This window comes from Spea bombifrons, chromosome 1, assembly GCF_027358695.1.
Source record: "Spea bombifrons isolate aSpeBom1 chromosome 1, aSpeBom1.2.pri, whole genome shotgun sequence".
Classification (NCBI taxonomy): Eukaryota; Metazoa; Chordata; class Amphibia; order Anura; family Pelobatidae; genus Spea; species Spea bombifrons.
In genome coordinates, this window is record NC_071087.1 from 108,594,677 (window position 1) to 108,613,815 (window position 19,139).

The following is a 19,139-nucleotide window of genomic DNA, read 5'->3' on the forward strand; positions in this document are numbered from 1 at the left end:
AATGCTAAGATTCCCTTCATCAGTTTCTGTTGATGTTAGCAGCGCTATCATCTCCCCGTCTCCTCATGCCCGCTGTCTTGGTGTTACCCTCGACTCCGACCTCTCATTCACCCCCCACATTCAGTCTTTCTCTAAAAACTGCTATCCCCCTTTTAAAACCATTGCCCGCATCCCTCCCTTCCTAACACAAGGACACAATATGCCACTTAGGCTCTTGTCCATGACCTCATTATCTCCCGCCTCGATTATTGTAACCCTTTCCTAGCTGGTCTGCCTTATACCCATCTCGCCCCTCTACAATCCACCATGAATGCTGCTGCCAGTCTTATCTTCCTCTCACATCGCTTTACTAACGTCTCTCCCCTCTGTCAGTCTCTTCACTGGATGCCTGTGCGCTTCAGGATTCATTTCAAAATCCTCACTCTTACTTTCAAAGCCCTTCACAGCAGTTGCCCTCCCTACATCTCCTCTCTCATCTCTAAATACACTCCTAACCGGTCTCTCCGCTCATCCAATGATCTCCTTCTATCCTCTCCTCTGATTTCTTGCTCTCATGCACACTTACAAGATTTCTCCAGGGCTGCCCCTATCCTCTGGAATACTCTCCCTCGGTCTATCCGTCTCTCCACCTGCCTTTATTCCTTCAAAAAATCCCTCAAGACCCACTTCTTCAAGGACACTTACAACATAGCACATTAACGCCCTCCATATTCCTTTAGCTCACCTTTCCTAGTCCCTCTCCTGCAACACTTTTATTAGCGTGGCTGGTCTATCCCTAACCACGGCACTTTTACCTGTTGCGTAATACACCCTAACTAGATTGTAAGATCCTTTGAGCAGGGCCCTCCTCACCTGATGTTTCTGTAAATCAAATTGTTATGTCATATATTGTCCTGTCCATTGTACACCACTACAGAACATGATGGCACTATATGAAACAATAATAAAGATCCAATGTACATCTCCCGGTCAGCATCACACCAAGTATGACATCATATCCGGCAGACATGCACAGCAAGAGCGCAGAGGGAACAGGGAGCTGCTCACTCCGTTTGGAATGCAGTACATCATTTATTAGCTATCAGGTATCGCTACACCCTTAATCCCTAACGAATTCGTAAACCGCAAAACGTATCCAAATGTTCATGGGGCGGCTCCACACACTAAGTAATGTACTAAAACTCAAAAAATGCTTCCAGGGTAGCGTTGTGTTATTTTCTATTGTGCCATATGGTGTTTTGCCCTTGTAGTTCACACAGTGGGGGTTACTCTGTATTGCGCTAGCTCTCGGAGAGTTATGCACTCATCTCAGATATATTTACTGTTAAGGCGCTTAAAACACAATATGAATCGGTGCATGATTGAGAGGGTATGAAAAGGCAATAAGGCTGGGTGGGTATAGAGATGGAGAGGGATAATGCTGGCGCAAAAGCGGGTGATAAAAGGCGATGAAAAATGATGGTGGGGAGGACTATGACCTATTAATTGGGTGTGATAATGGGCAGGGGAAGCCCTACAAACACAATCTATCACCTTACACTGACATATACACACAGCACAATTTTAAATTGAAACTGAAGATCACGTTAGGCTATTAAACTGTTATAGGCATTCTTTGTAATCTGTATGTTTCTCTGCTGATGGATGCCCACAATGCAGGGATTGCATGCGATAGCCAGTTGATCTACGCATCCATGTCGTTCTCATTTAATCTTTAAGCGCGATGCAGTTCGGACATTGGATTATCCAGTTGATCCAAATAAAACATTCATTGGTTTATAAAACAGATTGAGTTTCCTTGGCCCATGAAAAATGTGCAAAATATACGGTGTGGCCCTTATATAGAAATAGTGCAAAGACAGACCCCTCCTGTACACCATTCACCATTTTGTACCCCTCTTATGAACTCTAATATATCAATCTCCTTCTGGGAAAGGGGTCTCCAGAGCTATACACAATACCCTTGTGAGGGGTAAAGTGCCAGAACCACCTCGTTCTTTCTACACTAATGCCTCTAGCTATACAACCCACTATGCCTGTTTGCAGCTTTTACTAAAGACTCCATCTTACTTTGTCCACCGCACCAAATGGAACATATGAAAGCTCTCAAATGTTTTTTTCTTTTGCAGCTAATATTATTAAATATACCACATTAGAAACAACCCTGTATAAGGACACCTGAAATAGGATGTATAGCCATGTCAACAGGCATTTGTATATAAACATTACATGAACGGCATGAAAAACATTTATTTTAATCTTCTATTGCCATAGATAAAAAGAGCTACGAGCAACAAAAATGATACAGTACGTTGGCAGGATCCTTTGAATCAAGGCAAGTGCTAATAACTATCACATGTGTGTCACAGGCCTCTCCGTGTGGTCTGTAGCTTCTGTGAATATTCTGTCAGTTGTATCCTTGGAATCGGCCCCCTGGTAGTAAGTGTTATGACGGAGGCTGGTGGCACATTACAGGCCAATGGTGTAGGAACGTCCCGTAGGATTGTGAATAGCTGAGCAGATGGGGGAGGTTACAGCCCATTCATACCAGACTTTTTTGCCGTTGTTACATCGCCAGAACCGGACGCAAACCGTGTCACCTTCTCTTAGAGGAATAGGTTGCTGCAAGAGAAAAACACGAAAAAAAAACAAGCTATTTGAATGTTCTAGGATAAAGAAGCAGATTCTAACGGAACAGTAATACCACACAATTATTTACAGACGTTCAGAAACCGAATTTATGGGAGATAATCTGTAAAAGCATTCAGTTTTTCTTTCCAAAGAAAAAGTAGCAATTTAAAATCTAGTCTATTGCGTTCATCAGTATTTACCTTGATAGGGAAAAGTATAGGAAACCAAGAGAACATGCCAGGCGAATGGGTTTCAGGACAGATACCTACAGGAAACAGATTAAAAAAAATACATATATAAAGTAGCAGAAGGCCAGATTTATTTGGAAGCCACAGTGAATAGAGGAGTGCATACTGGATGATATGATACTAACTTAGAGTGACATCTTTGTATAGCACTGTTTGGAAGTACCCTGCAAATCCGTGCAGGACAGTATTCAGCTCCACATTGTATTCTAGACAGCAGTAACGGTTATTATCAATGACAGCATCTGAAAAGAAGACCATAGGAGCTATTACACTTATCATTAGGATCATTATCATTATCATTAGGATGACATTAATGTCTTCACAAGCTTCTAGAACTCACCTTTATTTGGGTGTACAAAAGTGAAACACGGCAGTGGTTCTGCCAGCTGGTGGAAGTTGTGCAGTCTAACTACGTACGGCATTTCAAACTGAGCCTAGAAAATGACAAGGTCACGGAGAGAAATCAGAGGCTGCGAGATATAGATATATTTGATGCATTGTGATTACAGATGGATATATTTAGCCTTGGGGATAAACAATGGTCAAAAGCAAAAACACTAAGCCCAACATAAATCAAGAATTTTGCTTTGAATAGATATATCCAGCTGGGTAGGAGACTAATGACATAGCGTTAACATTGTGGTTCCTTTCCACGGACTTGCTATTTTACATGCAGACCAAAAACAGAAACACTACGTTACAGGTCTAATAAAGATAGATTAAATATAATTAACTACAGCATGTAAAGAACCACACAAAGAGCACATGTACTGATACATACATTGATCCACTTTCATGTAGTTAAACATTTCTGCTGAGCTACCTGGCTCTGGCTTGCGTCATAAAGCTGGTGAGCCATTGTGTTTTATGGATGATGAGAGTTGCACACAATTGCAACAGTGTTCATTCACTGAAAGAAGCAAGAACAGCTTGCTTCTCAAATGTTTGAGAATTAAGACAGGAACTCACCTCAGGGTCCCTATCCTTCTCTCTACATGCACGTACTTCATTATAGAGTTTAGATGACGAGATTGGAGCCAAATAAGATGTGTATTCACCAGGTATACTAACACCATCCTCTGCCGAAAGGAAATAACATCAACGTTAAGAAAAGTTAGCTGCTATGGCATTAAGACTGCGTTAATTATTCACACACTGGACCTTTAAGGAAGTGCTGGGCTCCATCCAAACATTCAGGGGACAGCTCGTTGTCACCAAAAGATCCCAAAAGTTCACTGACTATGATATCGGCCTTCTCTGGAGCTTTCCATTGTCTCATGTCGCTTGACACCACAGTCACCTGACTGCCCCATTCCTCACAGCGCCATCCCTCAAGCCTGTAAATCAAACATGGATTCTTGTCAAAAGAGCAGCTGACAAAACTAGATTCACGCAATAAATCAGTGAGAAGCTGCAGGTGACCAACTGAATAAAAATCTCCAGTGAGAGATGGTTACCTGTGCCTCAAATGCACTTTCTAAAAATAACTTAATTTATAATTAATTTTAGCAAAGAGGGCTCTGGGTGCATACTGGGCTCTAGATATTCTACCACCAGCACAGAAACCATACGCAGGGAACATATATTCTACCACCAGCACACGCAGGGAACATATGTCCCATACTCACGTTATAACAGCGTTGGGATTCTTCTCCACAGCATACACCTTAATCTTGCGCTCTGCTTGCTTGGCAGCTCTGAGGGATGCATTCACCAGGGGACCACGACCTGCCCCAAGAACCATTAAGACCCTACAGACAGACAACAACCTCAGAAAACGGTTTGATTTAGCAAACTACAGTTATAACAGATCTACTGGAACACATCACTGAAATATCCAGAAAAAAAAAGTGAAAACTCACTGTGTGTTTGTTTCCTTCTCTTCTTCTGGCACTCTGTCCAGCAAACATTTATATACAGCCTTTTAGAAAATAACAGGGTAATTAAAAACTCGTACATAGAACAACTCCCTTGAAAAATCCAGCACTCGAATATAGACCCCCCCATTTGCTGCTCCAGTAGCCATCGGTCAATACAGACAAAACTAAGACAAATGGACAAAGAACAAGGTTTTCTATACATTAGATTTCTGTAATTGTGTTTTGGACAAGGAGCATGTAGGCTGCCAAATGTGACTGGCCTGCTTTATTAATGGAAAGGCTGGTTGGATTTAGGGCTGCAACTAACGATTATTTTAATAACCGATTAGTTGGCCGATTATTTTTTCGATTAATCGGATAAAAAAATGCAATTTTTTTTTATTTAAAATAATGTAATAAAAACTTACAATTTACACTTTCATCTCTTTATTGCAATGGCCTCTCGCTATTCACCTTCTTATTTTACCGACATAATAATAAAAGCTACAAGAACCCAAACACAGTGTTTCTCAAACTAGGTTTTAATACAAAGTTATTAGTAAATATTAATTCATATGTTAACTAGTTTTCATATTTAATAAAAACTGAGAAAAAAGCCTTGCTTATATTTTCTTTTATTTACCAAACTGCCCCCAGTTATGCACATCTGACCCCCAGCTTGCCACTATGCCAGTGATATCCAACTGAGCCCCCTGATATACCTTTTACCCCCAGATATGTCTTATAACTTCCAATATGCCACTCTCCCCATTTATGCCTTATATCTACCTATATGCCACTGTGCACCCTGATATGCCACTCCGCTCCCCATAAATGCCCTGCACCACCCTGAAATTCTCCCTGATTCACCACTCTGCCTCCCACAGATATGCCACTCTGAAATTCATTATACCCCCATACACCACTCTACCTCCCCCAGATATGCCATTCTGCCTCCCTGAAATTCATTATACCCCCCATACACCACTCTACCTCCCCCAGATATGCCATTCTGCCTCCCTGAAATTCATTATACCCCCCCATACACCACTATAACTCACCCATGCACCACTCTGCCTCCTCCCCCTCCCATGCACCACTCTGCCTCCTCCCATACTCCACTCTGCCTCCTCCCCCCTCCCATACTCCACTCTGCCTCCTGTCAGCAACAGAGGTTCACAAGACACAAGGGAGCCGGGTAGAGAGGCAGAGTAGCGTATGGGAGGGGGAGGAGCCAGAGTGGAGTATGGGAGGGTGGCCTCTCTCCCGACTCCCTGGTATTTTGTGAACCTCCGTTGCTGACAGGCACTTTCACTGCAGCTTCATAGAAGCCTCAGCGTAAGTGAAGGGCAGTAACGGAGGCCGTCTGTGCGATGCAGACCCCCACCAGCTGACAGAGAGGATGATCCTCTGCAGGAGACCTCGATTCTCTGTCAGCCGGTGGGGGTCTGCACGATGTGCACAGACAGCCTCCGTTACTGCCCTTCACTTACGCTGAGGCTTCTAAGAAGCTGCAGTGAAAGTGCCTGTCAGCAACGGAGGTTCACAAAATACCAGGGAGTCGGGAGAGAGGCAGAGTGGTGTATGGGAGGGGGGAGGAGTCAGAGGGGTGCATGGGAGGGGGAGAGAGAGACGGAAGTGAGAGACCGGCCGACAGTGAGGGGAATCCAGGATCTGGATTCTAGTGTTATAATCCGATCTCTGTTTGAGGTCGGATTATATAAGGATAAAAATTGATTCGACTAATAGATAATGAAAATCGTTGACCACGATTTTCATTATCGATTATTATCAATTTTATCGATTGTTTCAGCCCTAGTTGGATTTGCCTACTGAATGTTGTCAGCCGTCCTCTGCTTAGCATAGGCTCCAAAACCACAGAAAGGCATTGTTACCAACTGAAGAGGGTACAAGTGCGTGCGCGCGCACACACACACACACACACACACACACACACACACACACACCTCACCTGCTGGTACTGAGAGTATTTCACTGGATCTTTCTCAAAAACTTCATAGGTTTGAGATTCCAAGTTATCCATCAGAGGCTGAAAGAAAGTATTTGAGATACTGCATGTTTAAACCAAAGAACAAAAGATGTAAAGGCAGCCCTGCTCAAACAACTTAAATAATATGAATCCATGCATATTCACTCGTATCAACACTTGGGGAGGTAAAAAAAAACAAACAAAAAAAAAACACATTGCTAAAGACCCAACTCCCCAGCAAAGCCTGTCATCTGAAAGGTTAATATCCCTACTCCGCTTCCCTCAAAGTTTCTCACACCAAGTTGAGCGGCTGGTCCACAAGTTGAAAATTGTTACTATACAAATGAATGGAGTGTGATATTCACACAATATGCTTTCCTGGGGTCCTGCACGCATATAAAGTACTACTGCAGAGCCGATGCAACATTATATGGTGCAATTGCGTCACTAAGCATTTCATTTTATGCAAGTGTTTCAGAACAGCCCCATTCTGAATGTGCCTGTTTTAGGAGTATGTGCATTGTAACCCGTTGTACAGAGATACAGATGCCACCGGCACTATATAAATCACTGCTTTTCTTCTACGGGTTCATGACGAGGCACCTGTTGGGGAAGGGTCCCGCTTTGTGGGAATCTATTATGGTTATACATGCCAAACACTGCAGGGGTGCACTTTGTATGCCTAGGGCCTAGGTTAGCAACACGCGAAATGTATGTCAATTTAGAAGTAACAAAAACTCTAATCCACTTTTTCCTTTGGCGTTTGTTTTATTTTAAAGGGGAGGCGCATTGCAAACCTAACCACCAAGAGTAACTCCCACTTCCAAAGACAGGCAGAATATTCCCAGCACAGGTCAGGACAAAGAACTACAAAGACAGCCCTCAAAACATTTTCCCAGTAGCCGTTGCCAACACCTAGCAGGCTGCATCTCCACTGGGTTCAGGTTGGGACAAGAACCCCACCTCAACAAAAAAAAGTGAAAGATATTTGTGTATATTCTGCCACCAAATTACCTGTAGAGGAGACTGCAGGTAATCCTCATAGCCCTTGGCAAACATCTCATATGCATTTGGAGGTGGCCTGTTTTGGCTCAGATACTCTAGATACTGCAGGTACGAGGAGAAATCCTTCTCTGAATGATGATGGGAGCCTGAAATGACAAACTGTACCTCCAGCTAAAAAGAAACAAAAACAGTGCATTCAGTGAATATGGAACATCTTTCTTTGATCGTGTGAGGCTGCTGCATTGTTACCTTGAACAAACGAAAGATGAGACGCTGGTGGCTTTTGGATAATACAGGGAATCCTTTCTTGTTTGTTAGGAAGATGCTGGTTGGGAGGATGGCTGCCTTAATTGGTTCCCCAAGCCAACGGTCGATGATTTGACTACAAGGAAGGTCAGCACCCACCTCAATAGCTGATGGGGGAAAAAAATTCTATTATATATATATAGATATATATCTATATATCTATATATATCTATCTCAGATATGACACAAAGCTATTTTAAAAGCTATGAAAGACTAGGCAATCTCAAAGTATTCTTACCCAAAGCAACTCTCTTGTTATAATCGCATAGTGTTCGGAAATCATGCCACCTTGGAAAATAAAGATAAAGTAAAATCTCAGACATATAACAGACAATGCACTATTGTGCCTATTGTGCTTGTAACTCACCAAACCCAAGTCTTCTCCTCCCCGTTATCATTATTCTCAGACCTGACTAAGGGTTCATTCTCAATGAGGTCATCACGTAGGTCACTCGCATCCATAAGGGGCACTCGCATCCAGAACTAAGAGACAGATTATATTAATATATATATTATATATTCAAAGATAAGGGAAACTTAACAGCTAGTAACTTAGTAGTGGCTCTTACCATGGTGGAATGATGGCCCGTGTGAATATGGTTGAGGAGGAGCCGAGCCAAGTTGCTATTCTCTTCTTGCTTAATGGGGATAAGGAAGGCTGGAAGCCCCAAATAGGCAGAGAAATTTAACTCCTGCATTAAAGCCTGAAAGAGAAAGTTAGGGTATGGTTAATCTGGAAAGGTTATGGTATTATTATACAACAGGACATGGTTAGATGACAATAACCTACTGTGCTTGTATTTTGGCGTTTTGTAATATATTATATATATATATATATATATTTATTTATTTATTTATTTATAGCAAAAATAATAATTTTTGTTTCTCTAATTTACCAAATAGGACACTGAAACATAAAATTGGATTCATAGCATAACTAAGAATGTTATTCGGTAATGTATTCTAACTGCAAAAAGCAGCACCTTTTGGTTGTAGGGTGCACTTTGATGAGAAAAGGAGGCTTCTGTGCTCCTGACATTGAAGAATACACTGTGAGCGCTACTACAGTGTGTGCAGGGGTTTGTGTTACGTCACCCTGGTAGCACCAGACGAGAGTTATGGCTATGGACCCGTTATTATATATATATTATATACATACATATACACACACACATTTGCTTTGCCTTTGTCCAGCACAACTTATAGGTCCCACTAGAAAATGCTTTAGCTGGCATTGCTGTTTTTAAATAACACACTACAACCAAACTGACACCAGAAACATTTCATACAGAGCCCAGATTTAGACAGAACATTATCCGCCACTGCCTTATAATAATCTTTTAGCATGACCATTGAATCTTAACGTCTCACCATTTCTGAGGTTTTGCGGATTCTCAACACCTCGGAGTCTGGCTTTATCCATTCTGACAGCTTACCCACAATCAGCGTATTCCAGTCTGCAGGGGGAATTAAGCCACAATAAATTATGTTTAGAACCCCCTATGTAAATCCAATATACCAGTGTCCCAAGCATATGTCCACCCAGAGAGCTTCCTCAGGTGCCAAGATCTAACCGCATCCTATGAAAAGGCAAATCAGGAAACCTTACCACGCCCTGAAAGCAGCAGGTCCGAGCGGGTCTGGGGTCCCGGTCGTAAACTGGCCGGTTCTTTGTGAAATTCCCTTTTGAAGCGTGGGTGAAAAATCGGCATACACAGGAAATCGAATCTAAGAGGTAAAGTGACCAGACATTAGATCAGCTGAACAAAAGGCTTAAATTCCAGGATTTTACTGCCACGTACCTACCTTGCCGGACCATCATCTATCAATGTCTATGGGAAGGTCTATAGCGAGCAGTCCAAACAAAATAGTTATGGAGTTACCCAGTCCCAATAGTAACAAATATTGCCATAACAAAAGTAATAGGAAAGATGACACATGGACAACTTAACTGTAAGCAGTCTGACTCAAAATCTACTTAAATTATACACAGCAGCGCAAAAAAGTAAGTTACAAAGAAAAACACAGGAAGTCAAGTCACTTCTGCGATAACCTAGACTGTGTTTATGATGCAGTTCTGTCCATGTACACCCAATAAACACAAAAAAAAGATTTCAAATGAGGTATATTGAGCCCTAAGTCACCACTCTGTAGTGTCAATGTGTGCGGTTCTTTAACTGCCATGTGTGTTAATAAGCCCAGTTATCTGAACGGTGTGACACTTGGCAAGTTTGGAAGCTAGCAGTAGGTTCTGGTTAGGGTCGCATTAAAAGGACTATACAGCGTGCCGCACAGCCACACCAACGGAGAATACCGTACTTATTAATTAATATTCATTTTAGGCGAGGCCACACCCACTTAAAGCAGCCAATCACTGGCAGAAAAGAGGTGTCCTTTACCTCAATGGGAGCATTTTCTGGAGGAGGCAGCGGTGGAGTTGGCAGGGAGGACAGCTCAAGTGTGTGCCGGTAACAGGGATGGGGTGTGACAGCCAGGAAACAGCATAAATACATAAAAGGATTGTGATAAACCCCTTCATGCATTTTTTTGTGAACGGATATGTGAAAGTGCATATGATGGCTGCAGCATCCCTTTAATGCGGCATGATAACTGTGACAGGGCAGGGGGAGACAAAAATGCCCATAAAGGATAGCCCATGACACGCTTTCTCACAGGGAGACTGCCCTATCTGCGATCTGCATCTTTCACATGGGCGTCGGTAATCCCAGGTGAGACCTTCCCTGGGGGCAACATGGAGAACAGATTTAGAGTAAGAAACCTCGAAAGTCCCAAAACCGCTACATCCTTTACTGTGAAGGACCAACAAAATGTGTGCACTCGGACCCTAAACTCCGTCTTCTCTTGGGTCAGCAGCCCTATACCCACTTTTCACGCTGGGATCATGAAGAGCAGGCAGGCGGGAAAAATGTGTACCATGAGACCCTGACAGGTATAATACACATGTATGTAAGTCACGTGTGCCTGCATGTTTCTGTACCACAGCAGCATGACATGTAAGAAAGCCCAGAGTACATTATTAAATCGTTTACAGCATCATACATATGATGCCGTAATGTGCATAGATACACGCACGCTTCACACTAAAAACGGACTAGAGATGTCACACGGACTAGAGATGGACGCAAATACACGTGCCAGGTACATATACATCATAGCAGGCAAAGAATCCCCCGCTATATCAGGAGGCCTCACCCTTGCTTTGCCACAGCGCTCAAGGTGTCCGCCACCTCCGGGACACAGTTCAGATCCCGTCCGCTAGAAACGCGGCCTCCGCCGCTTCCCGCTGTCGCCATCTTTGCACTACAACTCGGTCCACGCGCGATAGGCTGGGCACCCCCTCCCAATCATGCCAACTGCAACCTTAGCCAATCATGACAAAGCTCATGGGGAAATATTCAACCAATCCGAGTGACGAATTTACAACAGCAGAGTCTCAGATTAAGAACAGTACGAAAAAAAATGAATACAGACAGAAACTTTACCCTATTACAACACAGAGCAAAATGTAGGCGTGGTAAATGCTGCATGCCGGCTTTTTGACTAAAGCACACCCATTAACACCATAGCAACAAAAAAGCCAACCAATCACCTTCATCCGAGAACATTCATACTGGTTGACCGAAACCACCTCGTATGTCAACGGGCCAGTGGCGCAATGGATAACGCGTCTGACTACGGATCAGAAGATTCTAGGTTCGACTCCTGGCTGGCTCGAAATGACAATTTTTTTTTTTGGCGAAATTATAAACACATTGCTCAGCACAAATTTTATTCACATGGTTACCAAAAATAGAGTGCTTTCAACAATAATTAATTTATGAAGTCAAACGTAATTTAGAAGTGACCTAAACAACATTATTCCTTCTGCAGCATTAACATCAAGTTTGCGTCATTGTGTCAAATAAACCACTCTTCTATCTCTAAGTGTCTTTCACTATGCAGGTTTATTGCTCATTTTAGAGTAAACCCAAGCAGTATGTAATGCAACCTGAAAAAATATATTTTTGATGTAGGAGTAAACAGCTAAAATTCTTCTGCATTCCAATACCCCCCCCCCCTGCAATCTTCAAGGGATATTCTTGCCTCTGACCTTTTGCTATGAAATTGGGGCAAACCTATTCAGTGTGTGTTTTATATATATTGGGGAGAATAAAAGTTAAAGAATTAAAAATATAAAAGGCAGACAAGTGAGAAAAAAAGGGAAAGAAGGAAGAAAACAAATGAGAAAAGGTGTCAGCAAGTAAGATACAAAAGGACAAAAGAACAGATCAGAAGGAAAAAAGACTGCAAGTGGATGTAAAGAAGAAAAATTGGGAGGGGGGCGCTAACATCCAGAGAAGGGACCCCTTCCTTTGTAATTGCTCCAGGGTCCAAAGATCCTTAATCTGACCTTGTGGGTTGAGCTACCATATAAGCAGAACAGGTCATTTAGGGCCCCCAATGATCTAAAGAGCCCCTTAGAGCATGGAAACAAGAGACCTATAAAGGTCTGGCACAGACTGCTCATAAAGCTATCACTATAATGTATTTTTCATGGTAATAAATACTGCATCATCAGTTTATGCATTATTCTTTTCATTACTTGTGTTAAAATGTTTGGTTTGGCGCACCAGAAATCTAAAGCTGTGCCTGTCCACATTCTGAAACAGAATCTTCACGGGGAGCACTCATGCGTTTATGTTTTGGAGTCTGTAAAGTAAACCTTTTCCCTATAAAGCAGGTTACAGTTAATGGTTGGTGGAAACACATCGGCATCTATAGCTTTGCATTATATCGATATCCTGGAAACAGAAGAGTAATAAAACAAATGAACCCTATGATTCACTTCACCTGTTAGTGGCCATAATGTTATGTGCATATATTATATATTAAGTTAATTAGGGTTAATTAGCCGTTTTCATTTGTAGCTGTGGTTTTCTAATGAGAACATTAGCCTTTTTAACTCAAACTTGAATTAGCCAACACATCATGTCATTGGAACACAGTGATGGTTGCCATTAAAGGGCCAATAAAGATATTCCATTAGAAATCATCCGTTTCCAGCTACAATAGTCATTTACAACATTAACAATGTCCGCAGTGTATTTCTGATACCTTTGATATTATTTTAATGGACATTTGGCTTTCTTTCAAAAACAAGGACATTTTCCAAATGTTTGAACAGTATTGTATATCATAGACTTACTAAGGGAGGTAGGAACTTTTAAGATAAATATTAAGTCTGCCGTACCCTTTGTTTGAAACTTATTATAAAATTATGTGTAGAGCAAAGTAGTAACTTTTTCTATACATGCATATTTAATTACCCTATGCCTCTAAGCATATGGCTATATAATTATATTATATGCAAGGAGGGACTGAAATGTGAAGTTTGAATATAAATCATTTGTGAACTTAAAAAAGCCCTGGCATACTGAGGTTCTTTCTTCTTATATTTGTTGAGCAGGCTGATGCACCCAAACCTACCAGACTCTAGGGTGAGTGACTAAAGAATATTATAGCTGAGAGGTCCCCCTTAAAAATGCATGAGGGGATTCGTCAAAACCTACTCAATATGAATTTACTTCTTTCCCCATCCTCCAACTATATGCCATGCTGGAGATAACTTTGGCCGAGCGTACAGTATCTCATGAGAAGTGGTATTCTTACTGCCAATCAGCTCTGCAAATATTCTGGGGGGTCTAATGAGATCCCCTAACCATGAGCATGTATGGAAAGCGCTACCTTTAAGTTCATAGGAAGCACTTTGCCACTAATTTGCTTTTTCAAGCAGCCACTCAGCAGTATACAACTGCGTCTCCCTTTTCAGGCTTTAAGAATGGATATCAAAAAACTTACAAAAGTACTTTCATACGAACAACGGTGTGTTCCTTTAGATTTCTATTGAAAGACATGTTTCTTAGACACACTAAACATGTTGCCAGCCACGAGCACACACATATATATTATATATAATATATAACGATAATGATGCTAGTAGTTGTTGTAGTCTACATTTACTAACAGTTAATTCATATTACTACATTTCCTATGATCCATAACCAGAAAATGGTTATTTCTTGTCAGACCTATGAGTTGCTCAAAGAGATGCTCGTGTTTGATGGTATTGGATCCAAAAGAGTGCAGACATTTTTAGTATGCTAACAAATAGTTTTTATTATACAAATATTGGTAAAGTGAATGCATGAAACTGGGAAAGGTATTGTGGTGGGATATATACAGCGTAGAGTAGCCACAGTTTATTATACAGTTTATTATACTTCAGGGCAGCCAGCACCCGTGATTTTTATAACCGCCATGTTCATGATTCATGGAAGTAACAGCTCCACCAGCTATAGTGTTAAGAGCAGCATCCTTATCACCTGCAGTTGTTATTGTTTACAATCCAAAAGTGACTGTTTATGGTGCATTTTTTGTTTTTAGAGGATGAAACATTGACATTTCGTGTATTCAAGGAAGCGTCTTGCTGAGCTCATGGAGCATCCAACGATTATCTTTAATCTTATCTCTCAGCTGAGTGTACTCTTGCACCAGCTCGTCAAATTCTGTACCCAGGAACTCGTAGGAGGAGAGAATCTGTCGGGACACAGATAACTCATGTTTCTCTGTCTTCACAGCAGTTTCCAGACTGGCCCTGTGAGGGAAATGGGGTTTTTTAGTCAACAAAAATCCCACCTCAAACATCTAATCTATAGGGATGGAAGAGGGTGTCACCTGATTTTCCTATGAATATCAATTTTCTCAGGAGTGTATGTGTCTGTGAGCACCTGCAACTCCTCCATCCTATGGGGAACGAAAGTGCACTCATAATTGTACTCATCGCTTAAATCAAGAATATGTACAAATTATCCATCCAGTTCACACATTTAACAATCTCACCGGAGCTTCAGGAACAAGGCATTACTTTTTGCCTCAAGGTACTCAGCATTTGTGCGATCGACTTCAGATTGAGCTTGAAGACGAAGCTCTGAGGCAGCTTGTCGCAGGAGAAGAAGGCAGCGCAATAACACCTTGACATGCACAAGAAAATATTAGTAGTGGCATTATGAAGGAAATCATTCTGATTGATATAAATAAGGAACTTTGTGAATCAACTATTTACCCCAAGGATTATCTACATACAGCATAGAAGTAACAGCATATCATCGCAGAATAGTGTATCAGGTCAGTGAATCTTTTGGGAAGATTTTTTTAAAAGCTAATCACATCACTATAAGATACAATGATATGCACATAAATCATATTCATACACACATGAGGATACGTTTCTTGCTGTCTTTCTAGCAAGGCTCCGGTCTCCATATACTTCTCTCTCTCATTCTGTAAACGTCTCTTCTCATCCTCCAATGTGCTGGCCAAGCGTAACGCTTTTGCTGCACGAAGGACATCACTTTCCTCATCTGAGAACACAAGGCAAATGAAAAAAAAAAGACAGCAATTCTATTTTCTACATGTGAACTGCTATCATCTACCTGTGACATAATTCTGTACCCAAACATAACCGAGTAAAAAGATCTTCTGAAAGATCTGTTGATAACAAAATAACAAAAAAAATATGACTTAGCATGATCAACCAAGACACATCTGTACCACAAAGTGAGTTAGACAGAGAATGAAGTATAACCTAACTAGCAACATGATCAGAGCTTTCTGAACATCAAAGAAATGCACAGAAAAATCCCTATAACCAAAAAATTTGAAATGTTGCCCCCCCCAAATAGAAAGTGATTAATGTGCTATGCCAAAGGGAATTAAAGCAAACAGAAAACATGAAAGTGGATAAATGCAAAAACATCAGTGTGAGTATGTGGCATTTTTAACGGCCAACTGGAGTCATAATTCTACATGTATGTTAATACAGTGGAAAAGGCCAAACTCCTGTGTGCCACAACATTTTGCAGTGGTGATGCAACCAAATAATCGTCACAGTGTGCCCATTTAACACAACAACAAATATCCAGCAAGATTCTCCCAGGAAACATCCTGCTGAAAATGGGGTTACCTTCCTGTAAAAAGGCACCCAGAAATACAAAAAGGTACGGTTGATGGAAACATTGTTTAATTGGGTTAGTCATCGGTTGTTCAGCGCAAAGTAAGTTTATCTGGATACAACGAGACCAGTATCTGTACAAACCTGCCTCAGGCTGGTGAAAGGTAAGAAACGTGAAACATTTCTTTCTCAAAGACTCTTCAAGATGTTTGTGTAGCCTATCTCTCATCCACAGAATGTGCTAGGAAGGAAAGTAAAGAAAATATATTGTAGGTCACTTTAAAGAGCCACCAAATTTGCCCTTTAACCCATTAAAATCAATGAATTGTGAGCCCAGCTTTATGTACCTTCTAAGGTATACAAAGTTTAAAACTGAAAGGAAGTGAAGAGGGTCCTCTTTTTTACCCCCATTCTAACTGCAATAAGATACAAGACTATAAGAGGCAGGCCTACACCAATTGCAGGAGACAAAATGATTTACAGCAAGTTAATTTAATCCTAATTATAAATGTAATGGTTTCCAGGTGAGAAGGAACAAAGATAACGGGCATCTTGTGGCTTTTACCACGTTTGAAGGCAGATGATCAAGCAAATCTTGCTTTTCCAGTCCAAGAAGAGACATAGAATCAGACAGAGACACTGTGTTTGACGTCAGCAATCGAGAGCATTCTGAGACCAGCATACATTGTTGCAGACTATCGTAGAACTACAAAGAAAACAGAAATGTGAAAGTTCTGATTTTGAGGCGTGAGTACATGGCATGAACACCAACTGGAATGTAAGTGGCATTTGGGACAAAACGATTGTAAACCCAACATCATTTTACCTTATTTTCTTCCTCATTTAGAGACCCATCTTGCTTCCGGACCTGAAAATCTAATAGCATCTCTTGTATCAGCCGGTGAATGATCTCTGACCTGAACCAGACTTTCCTCTGCAGCCGCAGCTCCCTCTGTGTCTACAACGCAAAGGCATGGTCCTCATAAAGTAGAGGTACTGCACAGCAAGTACTTCTTCGCTTAACACAGTTATGTCATAATAAGAATTACGACTGTAAAATTGACACGTGATTTGACAGCTATTGCCAATGCACAATATATATTTATATTACACAAAAGCGATTGGAAATATATATTAGATGGACATATGCAAGTTAATTTCAGAAGAAACTAATATTCTGCCTACCTGTTCTGCAGAATACCTTAACTCTCTCCTATACCGCCACACTGATGTTAGCAGCCAGATGCACCAATATCTGATTGCTTTCTACCTCTATGGAATCTGTAGGTGGACTCTGTAATTCCCACGCAGTTAACATTAGCTTTGCAATTTAGGCTGCAGTTCAATAGCAACTAGAAACCCAGACCCACGGTTTTGTATGGGATTGCAGGGTTTATTGACTATTTCACATTGGCTGCTTATTTGAAACCTTTGTTAAATGTTTGTAAGCTGCTGTATTACAAGCAGCAAATTGAGGTAGTTCACACGATTGCCCAACATATAATGTGTTTCACTGCACGTAGGGTAAAATCTTATTACAAATCTTAAAACCTGCCATATGGGGTGTTAAAAATAATGCAAGTTACCAGGGTACTTACACAGTCAGGGTGATATAAAGGGTCACAATTACAAAGATGTAAAAATGAATACACTAAATAAGATGGGTCTCTAAGCATTGAAAACAAGAAAAAAAACAAAAAAAAAAAAGCAATGATAGATGCCGTTACCTCTTCCAGCTCCTTGTTTAGGCTAACACTTGCACCACTTGGGTCAAGCATCTGAGACACTTCCAACAAAAGTTTGCTAAATTGGGTATTTCTCTCAAGATCCTCCTCGACTAATGGAATTATTGAAAGCCGATTGCTTACTAAAAAAAAAAAAAGGAGAGTTCAGAAGGCACTCTGAGCATTGACTTGTGCAGGCTAATCTTTGGAAAGTGAGCAATACATTAAAGATATCTGGAAGAGACAGTTATGTGCTGCCCTAAGCCTTAATAAGCTCAATGTCACCCAAAGTTAACTCTTAAATGGACTTAAACTCATTTCCGAGTGCATTATAAAGAAAGCATAAAAATAAGTCCCTTAAGAGGAAGCTGCAGCTCCCTGCCTTCTCCATGGTCTGATGATTAGTGTCAGGGAAACACTCCAATTGATATAAATGGGAGCACTTTTGGGGAAGTATATATATATGGGCGGTGTGTGCACATTCCCCCATGCATTTGCAAAGGGGAGATTGTTAAAGTGCATACGATGGCTGAAGAAGTGTCCCTTAAATCAGATAATAGTTGTATAACAACCCGATCAGGCATTCAATAAACTGAATATTGAGATATATATATATACACACACACATATATATATATATATATATATATATACATACATACACACACAGATACACACACACAGACACACATATTCTTGAAAGAATCCCGTAGCTGGATGGAGTTTGATGATTTCAATGCCATTTATAGCAGGCTGTCTTTTTTTTTTTTTACATAACTTAAATACTTAAAATCTAGAAAACATTACTTAATAGATGCATTATTAACCAATGATGCATCTACTGAATGTTTTGAAAAGCATATGCATTAACCACATATACAAAAGTTCCTAATGCAAGGCCTATTAGAAAATAGTTACTAAAAGAGAAAACTCAATACAAATTGCCCCATAGCATAGGACCAAATTGTTTAACTATTCTGTAAGGCATTTTCTATCGTCTACAATGTTTCTCAACGGAAACAATCTTTCAGGTACATACGAAAACAATGTCATTAAAAATAACATTCATAAATGAACTTGTTTTCCTTTTCACACCCGTGTGAAATATAGCCATTCAATGCAAGGTGACAGTCAATGGGTTAAATAACAATCAGTGATCTCACCATACTGCAAAGTACGTGACATCTTCTCCTCCGGTATATATCCTGTGCAGAAAACTCAAACGAATCACTTTTCGTTTCTTTATTCTTTTCAAACTTCATTACCGGCGCACAAAATCTATAGCAACTGTCACCGGCGCGGGAAATGTTCAAGAACTGGACGAAGTGACGTCATCTTTGCGCGTCTCGAAGGAAAGTAAAATGC

The 19,139-nt window shown here is 40.9% G+C and overlaps 2 protein-coding genes and 1 non-coding gene across 3 annotated transcripts; 1 reads left to right on the forward strand and 2 right to left on the reverse strand.

The window, feature by feature from the left end:
• Positions 1–2,236: 2,236 nt before the first annotated feature.
• On the reverse strand, positions 2,237–11,396 carry PRMT5 (protein arginine methyltransferase 5). The gene is made up of 17 exons (XM_053468303.1): positions 11,253–11,396; positions 9,649–9,767; positions 9,411–9,496; positions 8,609–8,743; positions 8,407–8,522; positions 8,278–8,327; positions 7,983–8,146; positions 7,743–7,904; positions 6,711–6,788; positions 4,742–4,800; positions 4,508–4,630; positions 4,041–4,216; positions 3,849–3,958; positions 3,220–3,313; positions 3,005–3,121; positions 2,832–2,896; positions 2,237–2,622 (listed from the first exon to the last, which is right to left on the reverse strand). Exons 1-17 carry the CDS (start codon positions 11,351–11,353, stop codon positions 2,470–2,472), a joined length of 1,908 nt encoding a protein of 635 aa, XP_053324278.1. The 5' UTR covers positions 11,354–11,396; the 3' UTR covers positions 2,237–2,469.
• Positions 11,397–11,701: 305 nt separating this feature from the next.
• TRNAR-ACG (transfer RNA arginine (anticodon ACG)) lies at positions 11,702–11,774 on the forward strand. Its single transcript has one exon. It is a non-coding gene; the product is annotated as a tRNA-Arg (tRNA).
• Positions 11,775–14,189: 2,415 nt separating this feature from the next.
• HAUS4 (HAUS augmin like complex subunit 4) lies at positions 14,190–19,113 on the reverse strand. Its single transcript, XM_053468390.1, has 10 exons — positions 19,040–19,113; positions 18,938–18,979; positions 17,778–17,917; positions 16,877–17,008; positions 16,616–16,756; positions 16,195–16,291; positions 15,315–15,460; positions 14,940–15,070; positions 14,775–14,843; positions 14,190–14,694 (listed from the first exon to the last, which is right to left on the reverse strand). Exons 2-10 carry the CDS (start codon positions 18,957–18,959, stop codon positions 14,511–14,513), a joined length of 1,062 nt encoding a protein of 353 aa, XP_053324365.1. The 5' UTR covers positions 18,960–18,979; positions 19,040–19,113; the 3' UTR covers positions 14,190–14,510.
• Positions 19,114–19,139: the final 26 nt, after the last annotated feature.

Bases quoted from the DNA above. Each gene is read 5' to 3' on its own strand.
- PRMT5 (XM_053468303.1), bottom strand. From the start codon at position 11,353: ATGGCGACAGCGGGAAGCGGCGGAGGCCGCGTTTCTAGCGGACGGGAT. The intron at 3,314-3,848 runs GTGAGTTCCTGT...GTCATTTTCTAG, and splicing joins AGAAGGATAGGGACCCTGAG to GCTCAGTTTGAAATGCCGTA. The intron at 3,122-3,219 runs GTGAGTTCTAGA...TCTTCTTTTCAG, and splicing joins TTTTGTACACCCAAATAAAG to ATGCTGTCATTGATAATAAC.
- HAUS4 (XM_053468390.1), bottom strand. From the start codon at position 18,959: ATGTCACGTACTTTGCAGTATG. The intron at 16,757-16,876 runs GTAAAATGATGT...TTTTCTTTGTAG, and splicing joins TAAATGAGGAAGAAAATAAG to TTCTACGATAGTCTGCAACA. The intron at 15,071-15,314 runs GTGTGTATGAAT...GTGCATGTCAAG, and splicing joins AGCAAGAAACGTATCCTCAT to GTGTTATTGCGCTGCCTTCT.